This window comes from Heterodontus francisci, chromosome 1 (assembly GCF_036365525.1).
Source record: "Heterodontus francisci isolate sHetFra1 chromosome 1, sHetFra1.hap1, whole genome shotgun sequence".
Taxonomy (NCBI): Eukaryota; Metazoa; Chordata; class Chondrichthyes; order Heterodontiformes; family Heterodontidae; genus Heterodontus; species Heterodontus francisci.
The window spans coordinates 50,802,367-50,825,923 of record NC_090371.1 but is presented as its reverse complement, the minus strand read 5'-3'; the positions used below and the strand labels follow the sequence as shown (position 1 = coordinate 50,825,923).

Here is a 23,557-nt window from a genome sequence, read left to right as displayed (position 1 = left end):
TAACTGGGCTTGACATAGAGGGCGGGGGGCTGCAGAATCCCACCCCAGCCTGGTGTTATAGTCCTGAGGAGAGGTGAGACGGGCAAAGAGATAGTCCCAGCAGATAAAGGCAGGTGGAATCGGCAGTAGATACTGTCGCGGCAGAGAACTCAAAACGCGGAAGTCACCAGCAGATGTCTCACCATCAGTTTCTATTGGGAAAAGGCTGGACTAGGTGACACCGGCGGAGATCAGAGCACCTTGCGAGGCTTTACACACACACACACACACATATATATATTTGTCAAGCCTGTATTGCGTGTCTCGGGAGCAATTTATTAATCTTATTTTGTTTCAACTTTCTGTATTATTTTTTCCGTATATATTTTTTTTAAAAATCAACCCATTACCAGGTTGGGGAGCGGCTGGAAACCTGGGCGGAGATCTCGACACCAACTTTCCACCTGAGTGAAAGGTCGCTGGAGAAGAGAAGAATCGCGGTGAGCTGTGAAAATGGCGACCAGGGAGCCCTGGCTTTACTAATGTCCAGTCTAGATGGCAACTGAGGCTGTCGGAGGCGGCCACATCGATCCCGTCATTTATTCAGCAGCTGTAGCAGCAGGGCGAGGAGGCCGGACAAAGTACAGAGCGACATGTCAGCCTCGGAACTTTACAGCAAGGTGAGTGCGAAAGATTATAACCATTTAAATCTGTCCGTCTCCTGGATACCAAATTCCAAACCTCCGGCAAAATCGACAGCTTGCTGCAGCGTCGCGTCCAATAATAATAATAATAACAACAAGCACACAATCCCAATTCGATCATCAGAAGGGAAGTCTTTTTTTTAAAAAAAAGTCTGATTTATTTTAAAACGTGTTTTCCCACTTTGCTCCCGTGCGTTTGTATTTATTCGGAAGTGCTGGTAAATATTTGGCTGCCGTTGAGATTAAAGCCAAGGTAAAGTTGCGGTAGTTTTAAATTTTGGCAGGAAAAAAAATATATTTATTGCTATTTCAAAGAAGCTTGTGGTGCGGAACAGGTGTTTAATGGTGTAGTTTGGATGTGGGAAGTGGGGTTTGCAACATTGGTAACAGCCGTGAAAAAAAAAATCTGCAGAGACTGGTTTTTGAAGATGATTTTATGCAGTTCCAGCTGATGCAGTTGTACAAATGCAAATTCAGGTTTTGTTGTTGTGGGAAAGGCGAGAGGGAAAACATTCCTGATTGATTGATTGATTGATGAAAATGCGAATTGCCCTTAAATGAAACTTTGATTCGGTGGAATGAGAAGTTCTTCAGAAATCTGGTCCAGCACAGAATCACCTGGGATCATAAACTGTAGAACCCACCTGGGCTAAAGGAAACATTTTTGAAACTGTATTTTGCTGTGAGGATCAACTGGCTGCAGAGTTGTTGGTGCCCCTCTTGTTTATGGTGAGCGTAGTGGTAATGTTATTAGACTAGTAATTCAGATACCTGGACCAATGCTCTGGAGGTATGAGGTCCAATCCTACCATGGCAGCTGGGGAATTAATAAAATCTGGACTTAGAAAAAAAAAATGCTAGTCTCGGTAATAGTGACGATCAAACCACTAGATTGTTGTTCACTGCTGTCCTATTGGAAGGAAATCTGCCGGCCTTACCAATCTGACCTAACTATGACACCAGATCCACAGCAATGTGGTTAACTGCCCTCTGTAATGGCTTGTAAAGGCCTGCTCAAGTCACAAAAAAAACAACTCAAACCCGACGGAACCACATTGGACCTGGCCCGAGTCCCTCCAATTTCCCCCGAGTCCGACCCGACCACCAGAATGTTCCCTTTACTTGCCTTCCGACTCCCAGTCTTCAGGAAGCTGCAGCATGAGCGTGTTGACGTCATAGAGACGCTCACTACGCAGACGTTCTGGACTTGTAGCTCAGGTACGTTTTTAACTTTTAACACTTATCTGCAATTCTTGCTGCATGTCCGATCTGGACCCGGCCCGACCCGAGCCGGAGGACCGGCCCAGTCCAACCTGAACCGAACTCAACACATGTTGTCGGGTCCCTTCGGGTTCGGGTCGGGTAGCAGGCCTTTATTCAGTTGTATCAAACCACTGTAGAAAAATCAAATAAGATAAGTCGGCGAAGGGTCGTCCGTCCTAGGCATTGGTACAACAAAGACATGCCCAGCCTTGTCGACAATGCAAAGTCCTCCTCACTAACATCCGGGGACTTTTGCCAAAATTGGGAGAGTTGACCCACAGATTATCCTGATATAATCATAGAATCATACCTTGCAGCCAATGTTCCAGACTCCTCCATCACCATCAGTGGGTATGTTCTGTCCCACCGGCAGGACAGACTGATTACATGTAGCCACACAGTCGGGAGGGAGTGCCCCTGGGTGGCTTCAACATTGACTCCGGAGCCCATGAATTCTCATGGCATCTGGTCAAATATGGCCAAGGAAACCTGCTGCTGATACCACCTACTGCCATGTCTCAGCTGATAATTTAGTACTCTTCCATGTTGAACTTGGAAGAAGTACTGAGAGTGACAAGGACACAGAATGTACTCTGGGTGGGGGACTTCAATGTTGATCGCGAAGAGTGGCTTGGCTACTCCACTACTGACTCAGCTGGTAGAGTCCTGAAGGACATTTCTGCCCGACTGGGCCTGCAGGAGGTGGTGAGAGAACTAACACAAGGGGAAATCCTCACCAATCTTTCTGTTGCAGATGCATCTGTCTATTACAGTAATGGTAGGAGTGACCACTGCACAGTCCTTGTGGAGATGACGTCCTGTCTTTATAATTATGACACCCTCCATTGTGTTGTGTGGCACTATCACTATGCTAAATGGGATAGATTCAGAACAGACATAACAGCTCAAGACTGGGCATCCATGAGATGCTGTAGGTCGTCAGCAACATCAGAATTGTATTCACCCACAGTCTGTAACCTCATGGCTTGGCATATTCCTTACTTTACCATTACCATCAAGTCCAGGGGCCAACTCTGGTTCAATGAGGAGAGCATGTTAGGTGCAGTGCCAGGCATACCTAAAAATGAGGTACCAACCTGGTGAAGCTGCAACACAGGACTAGATCCATGCTAAACAGCAGATGCAGCATGCAATAGACAGAGCTAAGCGAACCCACAACCAATGGATTAGATCACAGCTGTGCAGTCCTGCAACGTCCAGTCATGAATGGTGGTGGACAATGAAACAGCTAACGGGAGGAGGAGGCTCCATGAGAATTCCCACCCTGAATGATGGCAGAGCCCAGCATGTAAAAGATAAGGCTGAAACATTTGCAACCATATTCAGCCCAAAGTGCCGAATGAATGATCCATCTTGTTGTCCTCCTGAGGTTCCCAGTTTTACAGAAACTAGTCTTCAGCCAATTCCATTCGTTCCACATGATCTCAGGCTGAGCAGACTGGACATAACAAAGGTTATGGGCCCTGACAACATCTTTTCTGTAGCGCTGAAGGCTTGTACTCCAGAACTAGCCACACGCCTAGCCAAGCTGCTCTAGTACAGCTAATACACTGGCATCTACCTGACATTGTGAGAAATAGCCCAGGTATGTCCTGTCCACCAGAAACAGGACAAATCCAATCTGACCAACTACCACCCCATCAGTCTACTCTCAATCATCAGCAAAGTGATGGAAGGTGTCATCGAATGCTATCGTGTGGCATTTACTCAGCAATAATCAGCTCACCGATGCTCAGTTTGGGTTCTGCAGGGACCACTTGTTTTGTTGAAAGGCCCGAGCCCCCCTAGCCCTGGCAAAAGCTTGCAGAGAAGTCCTGTTTTAACGAGGTGGAAAACCTCCCAAGGTTGGCACTTTTGAAGTAATGCAGGCAGAGTTGATGAAAGTCATTCCTTTGTCATTTCAGGGGTCACTTCATTAGCTTCCCTGAACATAGGAACAAGAGTAGGCCATTTAGCCTGTAGAGCCTGCTCCGCCATCCAATTAGATGATGGCTGATCATCTACCTCAACGTCACTTTCCTGCACTATCTCCATATCTCTTGATGTCATTTGTCTCCAGAAATCTATCAATTTCTGTCTTGAACATGTTCAGTGAATGAGCTTCCACAGCCTTCTGGGGTAGAGAATTCCAAAGATTTACCACCCTCTGAGTGATGAAATTGCTCCTCATCTCAGTCTTAAATGGCCTACCCCTTATTCTGAGATTGTCCCCTGGTTCTAGACTCACCAGCCAGGGAAGACATCCACCCTGTCACACCCTGTAAGAATTTAGTACATTTCAGTGAGATCACATCTCATTCTTTGAAACTCTAGAGAATACTGGCCCAGTTTCCTCATCTCTCTGACAATTATCTTATGAGTTACAGTATGAACCTTTTTCCATATCTTGTTCACTCCCAAGTTGACTTTAGAGAGTTCACTAAATTGCTTCTGCAATTTTAATGGCATTTTTTAGTAAAAATATATTCTGAAATTCTGGAAGACTGGCTCATTGCAGGGTGCGAAAACATTCAGGAAGTTCTGCTCCAATGTCTGGATTTTGGCAGTAGTAATCACAGTGAAACTCAATGTTTGACATAATTATTCCTCTGAAACTGGCAGCTGCTTCTGGAGTCCGCACCTGTGCAGCTAAATGTGGAAATCCAGATGTTGCAGTTAGTGATTCTATGCTTCCCCATAGAATGTGCAATTCAAGTCCTGTTGAAGAATGCAGTTAATTAGAAATAACTGAACTGACGAGAACTTTCCTTTTTATGCTGTTGGTTTCGTTGTTAAAAACCTTTGAAAAAGTTGAAACTTTGTTGAATGTGGTGTAACTGGGTTTTTAATGGTGAATTAAGTTCATAATTACAGCTGAACAGCCTCACTGGCCCTGAAAAACCATTTTCTATGTGTGGCACCTCATATTTCTCCATTCTGATTAAAAACAATTAACAATGTGAATTTAAGTTTATGCCATTTACGCTTCTTAATCACATGTGCATGTCTCAATCATTTATTTTGCTCTCTAAAATTTTAGTGCAATTTAATTGCTGGTTTGCACCTGTGAAAATATGTCAGTGATTGGCTGCTCACCCGGCTGGGTGTCGTCACTATTGTTGCCTGGAGATGCCTTCGACTTGGCACCAGATTCAAACTGATGTCAGCAAAGGGAAATTCCATGCCACAGAGATCGCTAGCTCTTTGAGGTCAGCGGCAAGTGGCGTCACATCGCTGCAGACTGTGAAATTCGGGCCATTGAGTTCAGGAGTGCACAACCGTTTCATGTAATTTCTGAAATCTTGGCCTCTGACCTTTCAAGACAGAATCACATTGCTTGTTGGAAATGTTGCTGATGGCTGCCTGAGTGAAGCATGCGCTTGGGATAAATGGCCTGTTTTTGTGCTGTAATTCAAATTTAGCTTGTAACTTTGACTTTTTTTGTTCAGAGCAGTGATAATTTTGTACCGGTGGTTCTAATTCAGATCTGTGAGTATTTTTTAAAATGTTATTTCATTTTCAGAAAAATTACAGCTCCTAAGGGTGCTAAAATACTGTACTATAATTGCCTCTCCTCAATAACTGTCCCTCATAGGAAGCCACACGCCCTTGGTGCCAAAACTTTGGAGTGTTGAAATATGGTATAAAGCTATGCAATCTTCTGTTAATTGGGACTGCATGTTTGCATAATATTAGGTGAATTATAACTTTATTTGACTATAGCAGTGTGTAAACTCAAATGTGTACAAAACATACCAACGCACAGCTGAAACCAGCAGTCTGTATAACATAATGCGGATTATAACAATAGGCACTTTAACATAATGTAAACTTGACTTTAGTTCAGCCAGGATATCAGAAATTAAATAAATGTTGAATAATGTTTCCAGAAGGTGAGTGTGTTAATTCGACTATTCTGGTGGAGAGCAACAATTGAGCTAATTTGCAGTTTCTCTCTATTGTATCCTGGGATAAGTGATCATTGGCAGATGTTCTTGTTTCTTGGTTTCCTTTTCCAAAAATAAAGAACCCATACAGTATACTACGGCCATTGAAGATATTATAGTAATAAAAGCAAAATACTGCAGAGGCTGGAAATCTGAAATAAAAACAAGAAATGCTGGAAATACTCAGCAGGTCTGGCAGCATCTGTTGAGAGAGAAGCAGAGTTAATATTTCAGGTCAGTGACCCTTCATCAGAATTGGCAGAGCCAGAAATGTAATAAGTTTTAAGCAAGTAAAGTGGGGGTGGGGCAAAGATAGCAAAAGAGGTGTTGATAGGACAAGGTCACAGAGAATAACTGACCAGCAGGTCATGGAGTAAAGGCAAATGGTATGTTAATGGTGTGGTGAAAGACACAGCGTTAGTACAGAGAGGGTTAATTGACAGAAAACTGAACAGCCTGGCCCCAAGCAGAAACATGAAAAAAACAGTGGGTAGGCACAATAGAAACAAACTAAACAAACTAAAATAAAATAAACATAAAAAATAAAAAGGGGGGCCCGTCATGCTCTGAAATTATTGAACTCAATGTTCAGTCCAGCAGGCTGTAGCGTGCCTAATCGGTAAATGAGATGCTGTTCCTCGAGCTTGCGTTGATGTTCACTGGAATACTGCAGCAATCCCCGGACAGAGATGTGAGCAGGGGGAAGTGTTGAAATGGCAAGCAACCGGAAGCTCGGGGTCATGCTTTCGGACTGAGCGGAGGTGTTCCACAAAGCGGTCACCCAGTCTGCGCTTGGTCTCCCCAATGTAGAGGAGACCACATTGCGAGCAGTGAATACAGTATACTAAATTGAAAGAAGTGCAAGTAAATTGCTGCTTCACCAGAAAGGAGCGTTTGGGGCCCTGGATAGTGAGGAGAGAGGAGGTAAATGGGCAAGAGGGGAAGATACGTTTGGTAGTGACATCACGCTGGAGGTGGCGGAAATGGCAGAGAATGATCCTTTGGATGTGGAGGCTGATGGGATGGAAAGTGAGAACAAAGGGAACCTTGTCACGGTTCTGGGAGGGAGGGGTGAGGGTAGAGGTCCGGGAAATGGGCTGGACACTGTTGAGGGCCCTGTCAACCACAGTGGGGAGGAATCCTGGCTGAGGAAAAAGGAAGACGTATCAAAAGCGCTGTCATGGAAGGTTGCATCAACAGAGCAGATGCGTCGGAGACGGAGAAACTGGGAGAATGGAATGGAGTCCTTACAGGAGGCAGGGTGTGAGGAAGTGTAGTCGAGGTAGCTGTGGGAGTCGGTGGGCTTATAATGAATATTAGTAGACAGCCTATCCCCAGAGATGGAGACAGAGAAGTCGAAGAAGGGAAGATATTATAGCATTGTAGATCAGATTTGTAACACTAACAAATGCAGTGCTAACCCTGTACAGTTTAAGGAGAATGATGTCGATCATTAAAAAGTTCCACCCTTTATTCTGGGTTTTGGTAAGAACCTTGTCGAATTAGTGGAGAGCAGCAGAGTGATAAAACCATTCTCCAGCCTTCAGGAGAGGAAGGGAGAAAAACAAAAGGCTTTCAGGTAGAATAAATGTACAAACTTGCCAACAAAACCAACAATAGTGTACTAGCAGTTTAAAATAAAGGTACAGGATCATATTGCTGTAAAAGCTGCGGAGGAATGAAAAAACATTATTCTGGTGACACAAAGTGGCTGTTGCACTGTAGCTTCTGTAACTGAGAGCTGGAGCTTTGATCTTTAATCATATTTGTTATTCTGAATATTAATGCCCTTTGCAGTTTAGGGTTATCAACCCTCCAAGAATTAAAGATCCATTTCATGGATGCTACAGTGAGCAACCTGGGAGAAAAACATTTAGGTGTTGATTGTTGTGACCGCAATGAGACCGTTGACATTAAAACATGAGATATGAGCTACCAAGACCAAATTAAAGAATTACACGATAAGATTCCATGTTTTAAGACTTTTATTATAACAGCTAAACTAAAAATTCATCATTAATTAAATAGTACTTGTCAATAGTTAATGTCCTCTTCACTCACTTCTTCTGAGCACTTTTGACCTGGAAGTCCATGAATAAGACTCTGGTGACCCTGTTGGTCTTTTTCTTCTCCGCAAACCCCAACTTTCAAATCTGGTTCAAGTCTTCAAAGCCTTTCGCTGTATCAAAGGGACTTGGGTGTGCTTGTACAAGGAATGCAGGTACAGCAAGCAGTTAAGAAGACACATGGCATGTTGGCTTTTATTGCAAGAGGATTGGAGTACAGGAATAAGGACGTATTGCTACAATTGTACAGAGTTTTGGTGAGACCACATCTGGAGTACTGTGTGCCGTTTTAGTCTCCACATTTACGAAAGGATATACTTGCATTGGAGGCGGTACAGCGAAGGTTCACTAGACTGGGATGAGGGGGTTGTCCTATGATGAGAGGCTGAGTAAATTGGGCCTGTATTCACTGTAGTTTAGAAGAATGAGAGGTGATCTCATTGAAACATAAACGATTCTGAAGGGGCTGGATTGGGTAGACACTGAGAGATTATTTCCGCTGGCCAGGGAATCTAAAACACGGGGGCACAGTCTCAGGATAAGGGGCTGATCATTTAGGACTGAGATGAGGAGAAATTACTTCACTCAAAGGGTTGTAAATTCGCTACCCCAAGAGGATTGTGGATGCTCCATCAGTGAATACATTTAAGGCTGGGATAGACAGATTTTTGGTCTCTTAGGGAATCAAGGAATATGACAAGTGTGTGGGAAAGTGGAGTTGAATCCTAAGATCAGCCATGATAGTTTTGAATGGCGGAGCAGCCTCAAAGGGCCATATGGTCTACTCCTGCTATTATTTCTTGTGTTCTCTCTGTCTCTCTGTATTTTGGAAACAGTTAAGTTCATTGTGATCACCTTTAGTGAGGACAAGTCTGAACAGTTGTATGCGTCTGTTTATATAGGGTAACAAATACATCAAATTTCATACAAGAGAACTAACTACGTATTGTATTGTATCCATTGTGTAGATGTACAAAGGGACCTGCATGTCCTTGTCAATAAGTCACTGAAAGTGCAACAAGCAATTAGGAAGGCTAATGGTATGTTGGCCTTTATCGCAAGAGGATTTGAGTACAAGAGTAGTGAAGTCTTGCTTCAATTGTATAGAACCTTGGTTAGACCGCACTTGGAGTACTGTGTGCAGCTTTGGTCCCCTTACCTTAGGAAGAATATTATTGCCATAGAGGGAGTGCAACAAAGGTTCACCAGACTTGATCCTGGAATGGCGGGACTGTCCTATGAAGAGAGATTGGGGAAACTGGGCCTGTATTCTCTTAGAGTTTCGAAGAATGAGAGGTGATCTCATTGAAACCGACAAAATACATAAAGGGATAGACAGGGTAGATGCCTGGTTTCCCCTGGTTGGGAAGTCTAGAACCAGGGGACACCATTTCAAAATAAGGGGGAAGCCACTTAGGACGAGATGACGAGAAATTTCTTTACTCAGAGGGTTGTGAATCTTTGGAATTCTCTACCCCAGAGGGCAGTGGAAGCTCAGTCAACAAAGAACAGTACAGCACAGGAACAGGCCATTCGGCCCTCCAAGCCTGCGCCGATCTTGATGCCTGCCTAAACTAAAACCTTTTGCACTTCCAGGGACCGAATCCCTCTATTCCCATCCTATTCATGTATTTGTCAAGATGCCTCTTAAACGTCATTATCGTACCTGCTTCCACCACCTCCCCCGGCAGCAAGTTCCAGGCACTCACCACCCTCTGTGTAAAGAACTTGCCTCGCATATCCCCTCTAAACATTGCCCCTCTCACCTTAAACCTATGTCCCCTAGTAACTGACTCTTCCACCATGGGAAAAAGCTTCTGACTATCCACTCTGTCCATGCCGCTCATAACTCTGTAAACCTCTATCATGTCACCCCTCCACCTCCGTCGTTCCAGTGAAAACAATCCGAATTTATGCAACCTCTCCTCACAGCTAACGCCCTCCAGACCAGGCAACATCCTGGTAAACCTCCTCTGTACCCTCTCCAAAGCCTCCACGTTCTTCTGGTAGTGTGGCGACCAGAATTGCACACAATATTCTAAGTGTGGCCTAACTAAAGTTTTTTTTTTAGAACATTACAGCGCAGTACAGGCCCTTCGGCCCTCGATGTTGCGCCGACCTGTGAAACCATCTGACCTACACGATTCCATTTTCATCCATGTGTCTATCCAATGTCCACTTAAATGCCCTTAAAGTTGGCGAATCTACTACTGCTGCAGGCAGGGCGTTCCACGCCCTTACTACTCTCTGAGTAAAGAAACTACCTCTGACATCTGTCCGATATCTATCACCCCTCAACTTGAAGCTACGTCCCCTCGTGTTTGCCATCACCATCCGAGGAAAAAGACTCTCACTATCCACCCTATCTAACCCTCTGATTATCTTATATGTCTCCATTAAGTCACCTCTCCTCCTCCTTCTCTCCAACGAAAACAACCTCAAGTCCCTCAGCCTTTCCTCGGAAGACCTTCCCTCCATACCAGGCAACATCCTAGTAAATCTCCTCTGCACCCTTTCCATAGCTTCCACATCCTTCCTATAATGCGGTGACCAGAACTGCACGCAATACTCCAGGTGCGGTCTCACCAGAGTTTTGTACAGCTGCAGCATGACCTCGTGGCTCCGAAACTCGACCCCCCTACTAATAAAAGCTAACACACCATATGCCTTCTTAACAGCCCTATTAACCTGGTTAGCAACCTTCAGGGATTTATGCACCTGGACACCAAGATCTCTCTGTTCATCTACAGTACCAAGAATCCTCCCATTAGCCCAGTACTCTGCATTCCTGTTACTCCTTCCAAAATGAATCACCTCACACTTTTCCGCATTAAACTCCATTTGCCATCTCTCAGCCCAGCTCTGCAGCCTATCTATGTCTCTCTGTACCCGACAACATCCTTCGGCACTATCCACAACTCCACCGACCTTAGTGTCATCTGCAAATTTACTAACCCACCCTTCTACACCCTCTTCCAGGTCATTTATAAAAATGACAAACAGCAGTGGCCCCAAAACAGATCCTTGCGGTACACCACTAGTAACTAAACTCCAGGATGAACATTTGCCATCAACCACCACCCTCTGTCTTCTTTCAGCTAGCCAATTTCTGATCCAAAGCTCTAAATCACCTTCAACCCCATACTTCCGTATTTTCTGCAATAGCCTACCGTGGGGAACCTTATCAAACGCCTTACTGAAATCCATATACACCACATCCACTGCTTTACCCTCATCCACCTGTTTGGTCACCTTCTCGAAAAACTCAATAAGGTTTGTGAGGCACGACCTACCCGTCACAAAACCGTGCTGACTATCTCTAATGTACTTATTCTTTTCAAGATGATTATAAATCCTGTCTCTTATAACCTTTTCCAACATTTTACCCACAACCGAAGTAAGGCTCACAGGTCTATAATTACCAGGGCTGTCTCTACTCCCCTTCTTGAACAAGGGGACAACATTTGCAATTCTCCAGTCTTCCGGCACTATTCCTGTCGACAATGACGATATAAAGATCAAGGACAAAGGCTCTGCAATCTCCTCCCTAGCTTCCCAGAGAATCCTAGGATAAATCCCATCTGGCCCAGGGGACTTATCTATTTTCACACTTTCCAAAATTGCTAACACCTCCTCCTTGTGAACCTCAATCCCATCTAGCCTCGTAGCCTGAATCTCAGTATTCTCAACAACATTTTCTTTCTCTACTGTAAATACTGACGCAAAATATTCATTTAACACTTCCCCTATCTCCTCTGATTCCACACACAACTTCCCACTACTATCCTTGATTGGCCCTAATCTAACTCTCGTCATTCTTTTATTCCTGATATACCTATAGAAAGCCTTAGGGTTTTCCCTGATCCGATCCACCAATGACTTCTCGTGTCCTCTCCTTGCTCTTCTTAGCTCTCCCTTTAGATCCTTCCTGGCTAGCTTGTAGCTCTCAAGCGCCCTAACTGAGCCTTCACGTCTCATCCTAACATAAGCCTTCTTCTTCCTCTTGACAAGCGCTTCAACTTCTTTAGTAAACCACGGCTCCCTCGCACGACAACTTCCTCCCTGCCTCACAGGTACATACTTATCAAGGACACGCAGTAGCTGCTCCTTGAGTAAGCTCCACATTTCGATTGTTCCCATCCCCTGCAGTTTCCTTCCCCATCCTACGCATCCTAAATCTTGCCTAATCGCATCATAATTTCCTTTCCCCCAGTTATAATTCTTGCCCTGCGGTATATACCTGTCCCTGCCCATCGCTAAGGTAAACCTAACCGAATTGTGATCACTATCACCAAAGTGCTCACCTACATCTAAATCTAACACCTGGCCGGGTTCATTTCCCAGTACCAAATCCAATGTGGCATCGCCCCTGGTTGGCCTGTCTACATACTGTGTCAGAAAACCCTCCTGCACACACTGGACAAAAACTGACCCATCTAAAGTACTCGAACTATAGTATTTCCAGTCGATATTTGGAAAGTTAAAGTCCCCCATAACAACTACCCTGTTACTCTCACCCCTGTCGAGAATCATCTTCGCTATCCTTTCCTCTACATCTCTGGAACTATTCGGAGGTCTATAAAAGACTCCCAACAGGGTAACCTCACCTCTCCTGTTTCTAACCTCAGCCCATACTACCTCAGTAGACGAGTCCTCAAACGTCCTTTCTGTCGCTGTAATACTCTCCTTGATTAACAATGCCACACCCCCCCCTCTTTTACCATCTTCTCTGTTCTTACTGAAACATCTAAATCCCGGAATCTGCAACATCCATTCCTGCCCCTGCTCTACCCATGTCTCCGAAATGGCCACTACATCGAGATCCCAGGTACCAACCCATGCTGCAAGCTCACCCACCTTATTCCGGATGCTCCTGGCGTTGAAATAGACACACGTTAAACCAGGTTCTTGCTTGCCAGTGCCCTCTTGCGTCCTTGTAACCATATCCCTGACCTCACTACTCTCAACATCCTGTACACTGGCACTACAATTTAGGTTCCCATTCCCCTGCTGAATTAGTTTAAACCCCCCCGAAGAGCACTAGCAAACCTCCCCCCCAGGATATTGGTACCCCTCTGGTTCAGGTGAAGACCATCCTGTTTGTAGAGGTCCCACCTACCCCAGAAAGAGCCCCAATTATCCAGGAAACCAAAACCCTCCCTCCTGCACCATCCCTGCAGCCATGTGTTCAACTCCTCTCTCTCCCTATTCCTCGCTTCGCTATCACGTGGCACGGGCAACAACCCAGAGATAACAACTCTGTTTGTTCTCGCTCTAAGCTTCCACCCTAGCTCCCTAAATTTCTGTCTTAAATCCCCATCTCTCTTCCTACCTATGTCGTTGGTGCCTATGTGGACCACGACTTGGGGCTGCTCCCCCTCCCCATTAAGGATCCCAAAAACACGATCCGAGACATCACGAACCCTGGCACCTGGGAGGCAACATACCAACCGTGAGTCTCTCTCGTTCCCACAGAACCTCCTATCTGTTCCCCTAACTATGGAGTCCCCAATGACTAATGTTCTGCTCCTCTTCCCCCTTCCCTTCTGAGCAACAGGGACAGACTCTGTGCCAGATACCTGTACCCCATTGCTTACCCCTGGTAAGTCGTCCCCCGCAACAGTATCCAAAACGGTATACCTGTTGTTGAGGGAAACGGCCACAGGGGATCCCTGCACTGCCTGCTGGTTCCCTCTCCTTCCCCTGACGGTAACCCATCTACCTACTTCTTTTACCCGAGGTGTGACTACCTCCCCATAACTCCTCTCAATAACCTCCTCCGCCTCCCGAATGATCCGAAGTTCATCCAGCTCCAGCTCCAGTTCCCTAACGCGGTTCTCGAGGAGCTGGAGTTGGGTGCACTTCCCACAGATGCAGTCAGCAGGGACACTCTTGCTCTTGGCGACCCTTACCTCCCACATTCTGCAGGAGGAACATGCAACTGCCTTAACCTCCATTCCCACTATTCCAAATTCCCAACAAATCTACTGAAAAACCAAAAAAAACAAAAAGTCAAAACTTGTTAGGTTAGCAATCCAACGGACAGAACTTCCTAAATAAAAAGCTTACCTTATCAACACACCAGAGTCCTTTTTTTATGGTTAGAGGAGGAGGGTGGGTGGGAGACACTACACGTGTAGTGTCTCGGGTACAGCCACCACACAAATATATACCTTTTTCCTTACCCAGCAGTCCCCTGGTCCTCCGAAAACAAAAGGGAATTCACTTTTAAACTTACGCTGAAATTGACTTCACAGCTGTAAGCCCGTTCACGCACCTCCGTTGCTATCCACGCTGCAGTCACCGAAACTAAAAGAAAGAGATTCTAAACCACACAAATATATACCTTTTTCCTTACCCAGCAGTCCCCTGGTCCTCCGAAAACAAAAGGGAATTCACTTTTAAACTTACGCTGAAATTGACTTCACAGCTGTAAGCCCGTTCACGCACCTCCGTTGCTATCCACGCTGCAGTCACCGAAACTAAAAGAAAGAGATTCTAAACCACACAAATATATACCTTTTTCCTTACCCAGCAGTCCCCTGGTCCTCCGAAAACAAAAGGGAATTCACTTTTAAACTTACGCTGAAATTGACTTCACAGCTGTAAGCCCGTTCACGCACCTCCGTTGCTATCCACGCTGCAGTCACCGAAACTAAAAGCTGTACAGCTGCAGCATGACTTGCCAATTTTTATACTCTATGCCCCGACCGATGAAGGCAAGCATGCCGTTTGTCTTCTTGACTACCTTATCTACCTGCGTTGCCACTTTCAGTGACCTGTGGACCTGTACACCCAGATCTCTGCCTGTCAATACTCCTAAGGGTTCTGCCATTTACTGTATAATTGAGTACTTTTAAAGCAGAGATTGACAGATTTTTAAATACCACTGACATAAGGCGATATGAGGATAGTGTGGGAAAAGGGCATTGAAGTGGATGATCAGCATGCTCATATTGAATGTTGGGCCAGGCTCGATGGGCTGAATGGCCTACTCCTGCTCCTATGTTCCTTTTTAACCTTGGTTAAACACTTGAGTTATTGTAGCTGTCACACTGTCATGTAGTGCATTCATTTTCATTTTTGAAGGGACAGTACATACCTTTTAACTTCTTCTCTCTTAGTCACGCACCTACAGTGACAAGAGAGTGAAAATAAAATCTGCTCTCGGGCTGTCCATTAAAGTTGATGTGAACTGACATTTAGGATTTCTATTCTTTTTTGTAAATGGGTGACTAGTGTCCCCTTTGCAACAGGGTTAAGATTGGGAACTGAGAGGAGCACAGTGATTAGAGAAGGGGACATTTTGAACCTGCTTCCTACCACTCTGTGCAGTATATTACAGCTAGAATGCCCTGGACAGAGCTAGGAACATACAATAGGAACTGGAAATTTGGGGAGTTAGGAGTCCAGTTTCAAATCCAGTACAGTTTACACCTCAAGTTGAAAAGAAATTGGATTCACTTATCCTGGAAAGTCGTGCTTTTTTAAAAAAAAAATGAACTTCCCTCATGCAGCTTTGTTTTTATATACTACTGTCTTTTGAAATTTGATATTCAAATATGGCTATTCATTATGTCATTACCTTGCACATGGAGATCTCCCAATTAGCCTTTATGCAAATTTTGATTCACAGCATGCTAACTCATCCTAGCCTTTCTCACTTTCTTTGATACCTTCTTAATTTTGTGATACGCTGTGCCAAATATGAGTGAAAACCAGCATGAAGGCAAAGTCCTTGTATTAACAAAGATGTTGTGTAGATTTCTATGATGGCTTTTGACAGAGCAGCCAAGGTCAGTGGTGTCGGGAGCAAAGTCCATATTCTTTCGAAACTGCTGTACTGTTATCTGAATCCTTGGTTTAAAGCTACTGTAGTTTTTTTGTGAGAAAATTTACCTAATTATTCACAAACTATCCCTCAGTCCACAAAAATAAAGATAATCCGGTCGAGCAGATTGCTACTTTTTTTTTAAAAACTTATTTTTTTCCTGAGGAATAATTTGTGATGTACATTTTTACTCTTTTTTTTTTTTGTTTTTGCTGCTGATACCTCCATAGCCAGCTGTCAGAAACCTGCCCTACTTTTACTTCCCCCTCCTATCCGTCCATTTCTGGGAGTGGGTCTATTGATTGCCGCCTACTCAAAATGATTCAAATTAGGAACTGAGCAGACTGGACACAAACTTCCAACCATTTCTGCTCCATCACGCTAATCTTGGGGCAATTGTTTAGTGCCACTATGTTACTGCGGAATCAAATGATTCTTTAGTGGAGCAGCCTTACTGCAAGCTACAGTAGATGTGGATATTTAATGTTGGTAACCCATCTGCTGAAGAGGTAAATACAGTTATCAGCTGGATACTATTAGGATGGTATATGTAATACATTGTGACCTGTAATTTCTGCTGATGCCTGTTTGTCTGATTTTATTTTTATGATGCTAATCAGTAAGGGATGCCCACGCAATATCTGCTGACTATGCCTCCTACTTTGCCTCAAATTGGCAACCTTGTCTTCAGCCACCCAGGCCGCATAGAATCGTAGAATGGTTACAGCTATTTGGCCTGTTGTTTCCATGCTGGCTCTTTGCAAGAGCAACTCACCTAGTCCCACTCTCCTGCCTTTTCCCCATAGCCCTGCAAATTTTTTCTCTTCAGACAATTGTCCATTTCTCTTTTGAAGGCCTCAATTTTTAATCTGTCTCCACTACGGCCTCATGCAATGCATTCCAGATCCTAACCACTCTCTGCATAAAGAAGCATTTCCTCAATTCTGCTGTTGCTTCTTCTGTCATTCACCTTAAATTGGTGCCTTCTGGTTCTCGATCCTTCCGCCAACAAGAACGGTTTCTCCCTATCTACTATGCCAGACCCCTCGTGATTTTGAAAAACTCTATCATATCTCCTCTTAATCTTTTCTCCAAGGAGAACAGCCCCCATCTTCTCCAACCTATCCATGTAACTGATGCCGCTCAGCCCTGGAACCATTCTCGTGAATCTTTTCTGCACTCCGTCTAATGCCTTAACATCCTTCCTAAAGGGCTGTGCCCAGAATTGAACGCAATACACTAGTTGAGGCCGAACCAGTGTTTTATACAGGTTCATCGTAACTTCCTTGCTTTTGTACTCTCTGCCCCTATTTATAAAGCTGAGCACCCCATATGCTTTATTAACAGCTTTCTCAACCTGCCCTGCCATCTTCAGTAATAAAAACAAGAAATGCTGGAAATACTCAGCAGGTCTGGCAGCATCTGTGGAGAGAGAAGCAGAGTTAACGTTTCAGGTCAGTGACCCTTCATCAGTTCGAAGGGTCACTGACCTGAAACGTTAACTCTGTGGGCGGCACAGTGGCGCAGTGGTTAGCACCGCAGCCTCACAGCTCCAGGGACCTGGTTTCGATTCCTGGTACTGCCTGTGTGGAGTTTGCAAGTTCTCCCTGTGTCTGCGTGGGTTTTCTCCGGGTGCTCCGGTTTCCTCCCACAAGCCAAAAGACTTGCAGGTTGATAGGTAAATTGGCCATTATAAATTGTCACTAGTATAGGTAGGCGGTAGGGAAATATAGGAACAGGTGGGGATGTTTGGTAGGAATATGGGATTAGTGTAGGATTAGTAGAAATGGGTGGTTGATGTTCGGCACAGACTCGGTGGGCCGAAGGGCCTGTTTCAGTGCTGTATCTCTAATCTAAAAAAAACTGATGCCTAACATTGCAGGAAATATCTAAATTTAGAGGGACGAGTTTGCACATTTACAGGTTACTACTGTGTTATTTTTGTACTTCATTTATTTAGTTTTTGCCATTTGTGGGTGTGCATTCAACCAACCACTGCAGTGTGTCATAAAATAAAAACAAAGTGATGGAAATACTCAGCAGCTCTGGCAGCATCTGTGGAGAGAGAATCAGAGTTAACGTTTCGAGTCAGATATGACTTTGCTTCAGAAGTGGATGTCAACTCTGTTTCTCTCTCCACAGATACTGCCAGACTTGCTGAGTATTTCCATCACTTTGTTTTTATTTCAGATTTCCAGCATCCACAATAGTTGGCTTTTACTGTGGTGTATTGTTTGATACATTCCCCGTTTTTTTTTTGTATTCATTTGGGGGATGTTGGCGTCACAGGTAAAGCCAACATTTGTTAGCCATTCCTAATTACCGTTCAGAAGGTGGTAATGAACCACCTTCTTGAATATAACAGGGGCTTGATGGGCTGTTTCCGAGGGCAGTTAAGAGTCAACCACGTTGTTGTGGGTCTGGAGTCACATATCGAGCAGCTTTCCTTCCCTAATGGACATTAGTGAACCAGAAGAGTTTTTAATAACAATCTGGTAGTTTCATGGTTACCATTACTGATACTAGCCTTTTATTCCAGATTTTTAATTTAATTAATCAAATTTAAATTCCTCAGTTGCGGTGGTCGGATTTGAACTCGTGTCTCTGGATCATTAGTCCAGACCATAACCTCTATGCTTTTGTAACTAATACGTATCCATGTGCTTCATGCGCCACATACAAGCCTCATGTAAAAACAGGACCCATTAGCTTTAGATCTTACGCAAGAGGCGATGTGTCCCAACCCTCCAGTCAGCAGTTCCGCAAGTTCTATCTCCAGTTCCTCATGCTCAGTCTGTAGATCAGACCTGTGTGTAACCCACTGCTCTCTGACTCCTTCTCTAATTCCTTTTTTTATTTGTTTCATGGGATGTGGGTGTCGCTGGCAAGGCCAGCATTTGTTGCCCATCCCTAATTTCCCTTGTGACGGTGGAGATGAGGTAGTAAGAGGTGGAGTGGGGCCTATTCGGGACAAAGAGGGTAATATATGCTCAGAGGCGCAGGGCAAGGCTAGTATACTCAATGAGTAATTTGTTCACTAAGGAAGTGGGATCTGACAAAATATTGGCAGCAGCAAAGAGAATAGAGGCAATGGATAGGGTAAAAATTGAGAGGAAGAGTTATGAAAAAGGCTATGTTTAGGGTAGATGAGTCACCTGTTCTGATGGCTTGCATCCCAGGTTGCTAAAGGAAGTTGGGGTGGAGATAGGGGAAAGGCTTGCCATAATCCTTCAGTCTTCCTAGAGAATTGAAGAGTGGCAAATGTGACACCCTTATTCAAGAAAGGGTTATAAGGACAGTCCTAGCAACTACAGGCCTGTTAGTTTAACATCAATGGTGGGTAAGGTTTTAGAATCAATAATCAGGGAAAAATTCAACAGGCACTTGGAGAGCTTTGAGTTAATTAAGGATAGCCAGCATAAACTTGTAAAAGGGCAATCTTACTTGACCAATCTAATTGAGCTTTTTGATTATGTAACAGACAAGGTTGATATAGGGAATGCAGTGGATGTTGACTATATGGATTTAAGAAAGCATTTGATACGGTACCATAGAAAAGACTGGTTAACAAAATTGAGGCTCATGATTGACGGCATGAAAGCAGAGCTAGCTAAAGTGAACTGGCAAATTAGGTTAAGGGATAATTAATAGAGATGCAGTGTTAGACATTTAAGGAGATATTTGAGAATACACAGAATAGATACATTCCAACGAGAAAGAAAAATTTCTAAGGGGAGGTCTCACTATCCACTAAAAAAAATTAAAGATTGTATCAAACTTAAAGAAAAAGCATATAATTGTGCAAAGATGGGTGGCAGGTTATTGGACAGAATATTAAAAAAACAGCAAAGAATGACTAAAACATTGATAAGGGCAAAATTAGAGTACAAGAGAGGGCTAGCTAGAAATATAAAAACAGATAGTAAGAGCTTCTATAGATAATTAAAACAGAAGAGTTAACAAAGTGAACGATGGTCTGATAGAAAGTGAGTCTGGGGAATTAATAATGGATAATAAGGAGATGGAAGGTGAATTGAACAGGTATTTTGCATCGGTCTTCACTATAGAGGATACAAGTAACGTCCCAGAAATGACCCGGGTTCAATTCTGGGTACTGCCTGTGTGGAGTTTGCAAGTTCTCCCTGTGTCTGCGTGGGTTTCCTCCGGGTGCTCTGGTTTCCTCCCACATGCCAAAGACTTGCAGGTTGATAGGTAAATTGGCCATTATAAATTGCCCGTAGTATAGGTAGGTGGTAGGGAAATATAGGGACAGGTGGGGATGTGGTAGGAATATGGAATTAGTGTAGGATTAGTATAAATGGGTGGTTGATGGTCGGCACAGACTTGGTGGGCCGAAGGGCCTGTTTCAGTGCTGTATCTCTAAATAAATAAATAAATAAATAAAAATAAATCAGGAAATGGGAGGGAGGAACTCAAGAAAATTAGTCACCAGGGAAGTGGTACTGAACAAATTGTTGGAGCTGCGGATGACAAGTCCCTGGGTCCTGATGGACTTCATCCTAGGGTCTTAAAAGAAGTGGCTAGTGAGATAGTTGATGCATTAGTTTTAATTTTCCAAAATTCTCTAGATTTGGGGAAGGTTCCATTAGATTGGAAAATAGTGAATGTAACTCCTTTATTCAAAAAGAGAGGGAGACAGAAAGCAGGAAACTACAGGCCAGTTAGCTTAACATCTGTCTTAGGGAGAATGTTAGAAGCTACTACTAAAGACGTTATAGCAGGGCACTTAGAAAAATTCAAGGTAATCAGGCAGAGTCAACATGTTTTTGTGAAAGGGAAATCGTGTTTAACCAATTTATAGGAGTTCTTTGAAGATGTGCTGTGGATAAAGGAGAAGGTGTGGATGTACTGTACTTAGATTTCCAGAAGGCATTTGATAAGGTGCCACATCAAATGCTGTTGCGGAAAATAAAAGCTGTGTATGCGGTAATATTTTGGCATGGATAGAAGATTGGCTAGCTAACTGGAAATAGAGAGCAGGCATAAATGAGTCATTTTCTGGTTGGCAAGATGTAACGAGTGATGTGTTACAGGGATCTGTGCTGGGGCCTCAACTTTTTACAATTTATATAAATGACTTGGATGAAGGGACTGAAGGTATGGTTGCTAAATTTGCTGATGACACAAAGATAGATAGGAAAATAAGTTGTGAAGAGGACATGAGGCTACAAAGGTATATAGATAGTTTAAGTGAGTGGACAAAGATCTGGCAAATGGAGTATAATGTGGGAAAATGTGAAATTGTCCATTTTGGCAGGAGGAATAAAAAATAAGCATATTATCTAAATGGTGAGAGATTGCAGAGCTGAGATACAGAGAGATCTGGGTGTCCTAGCGCATAAATCACAAAAGGTTAGTATGCAGGTTCAGCAAGTAATTAGGAAAGCTAATAGGATATTATTGTTTATTGTGAGGGGAATTGAATACAAAAGTACGGAGGTTATGCTTTAGTTATACAGGGCATTGGTGAGACCACGTCTGGAGTACTGTGTACAGTATTGGTCGTCTTATTTAAGGAAGGATGTAAATGCGTTGGAAGCAGTTCAGAGAAGGTTTACTAGACTAATACCTGGAATGTATGAGGAAAGGTTGGACAGGCTAGGCTTGTATCCACTGGAGTTTGGAAGAGTAAAAGGCGACTTGATTGGAACAGATTAAGATCCTGAGGGGTCTTGACAGGGTGAATGTGGAAAGAATGTTTCCCCTTGTGGGAGAATCTAGAACTAGGGGTCACTATTTAAAAATAAAGGGTCGCCCAAGATTGACAGTCTGAGATAAGTTGGACAAGGAAAAGCTGTTCCCATTAACAAATTATACGAGGACTAGGGGACACAGATTGAAAGTTTTGGGCAAAAGATGCAGGGGGAATATGAGGAAGCATTTTTTTACGTAGCGGGTGGTAATGACCTGGAACTCACTGTGCACAAGGTGGTGGAAGCAAAGGCGATCAATTACTTCAAGAGGAAGTTGGATGGGAGAAATAGACTTGCAGGGTTATGGAGATCGAGCCGGGGAGTGGGACTGACAGCATAGCTCCGTGGAGAGCCAGCATGGGCTCAATGGGCTGAATGGCCTCCTTCTGTGCCATAAATGACTGTATGGTGTTCCCATGCATCTGCTGCCCTTGTCCTTCTAGGTGCTAGTGGTCGATTGTTTGGAAGATGCTGTCGAAGGTGATGTGCATCTTGTGGATGGTACACACTAAAGGCCTGCTTGGGTCTGCAAATGAGACCTGACCCGAGCCCGACAGAATCCCATCAGACCCCGAGCCCAACCTGGCCCGAGTCCTTCCATTTTTTTCCCACGCCCAATCTGATCATCAGATAACTTACCTTCTGTTTTTCATTTTGTTCCTTACCTGCACAAGCTTACAATAACTGTAGCAAAACCACCTTTAAAGTCCAAAAAGTAAATTAACATTAAAGTCACTTACCTGAGGTGGTGATAGAGCATGTCTGATCTGGCCTGACCCAACTCAAGCCCGAATGCCGGACCTGAAAGTGCGACCTGACCCGAACCGACATATATCGTCGGGTCCTGTCGGGTTCGGGTTGGGTAGCAGGCCTTTAGTACATACCGCTGCCACTGTGTCAGTGGAGGAGGGAGTGAATGTTTAAGGTGGTGGATGGTGTGCCAATCAAGCAGGCTGCTTTGTCCTGGATGGTGTCGAGCTTCTTGAGTGTTGTTGGAGCTGCACCCATCCAGGCAAGTGGAGAGTATTCTATCACACTCCTGACTTGTGCCTTGTAGATGGGAGTCAGGAAGTGGGTTACTCGCCACAGAATTCTCAGTCTCTGACCTGCTCTTGTAGCCACAGTATTTATGTGGCTGGTTCAGTTCAGTTTCTGGTCAATGGTAACCCCCAGGATGTTGATAGTGAGGCATTCAGCAATGGTAATGCTGTTGAATGTCAAAGGGAGATGTTCAGATTCTCTCTTATTGGAGAGGATCATTGCCTGGCACTTGTGTGGCACGAATGTTACATGCCACTTTTCAGCCCAAGCCTGATATTGTCCAGATCTTGCTGCATGTGGACATGCACTGCTTCAGTATCTGGGAAGTTGCAATTGGTACGGAATCTCATTCCAAACATCATTGAATATCCCTATTTCTGACCTTGTTACGGTCATTGATGAAGCAGCTGAAGATGGTTGGGCCTAGGACTCTACCCTGAGGAACTCCTACAGAGGTGTCCTGGGGCTGACATGATTGGCCTGCAACAACCACAGCCATCTTCCTTTGTGCTGATGCTTGCACCGTATGAAGTAATTGTTTTCAGTGTAAAGTTCTGGCAAAGCTGTTTGTTGTAGCTGTGGTTATTTTTTCTCCCCTCATCTGCAAGATCAAATAGAAGTAAAGGAGAATGAATAATTAGAATGGCAGCGGAGGTTCAAGGTGAATGTGATATTTTAGTAGAAGGAGTGCCATGAGGGTTTTGTGATGCAGTTACCTAACAGCAAATGCAGGTACAAAAGGAAAAGAAGCAGAATATCATAACAACACCCCCGCCCCCCCCCCCCCCCCACCCCCAGTTTCCCCATTTCACTGCCCAAGATCTGCAAAGCTTCTTCCTCTTAGGAGGCGGGAGGGTGGAAGTTTGGGAATCTGCTACTTGCCGATGTTCTTTCCCTGCTAGTATAGACTGCCTTTTCTTTTAGAAAGAATGCAAAAAATAAGTTACCTTTTGGTTATCAGGCAATGCAGTTAAAATGCGATTGTCACTATGCTGAAAGATGGGTGCTTGCA

The 23,557-nt window shown here is 44.1% G+C and overlaps 1 protein-coding gene across 1 annotated transcript in view; it reads left to right on the top strand.

Moving 5' to 3' along the window:
• Positions 1 to 210: 210 nt before the first annotated feature.
• The window catches only part of myo5b (myosin VB), a 398,451-nt gene continuing 375,104 nt past the window's right edge, over positions 211 to 23,557 (top strand). Inside the window, exon 1 of the mRNA XM_068030536.1 lies at positions 211 to 659. Within this exon, the coding sequence (XP_067886637.1) occupies positions 633 to 659 (27 nt within the window). The 5' untranslated portion in view covers positions 211 to 632. The remainder of the gene's footprint in view (positions 660 to 23,557) is intronic.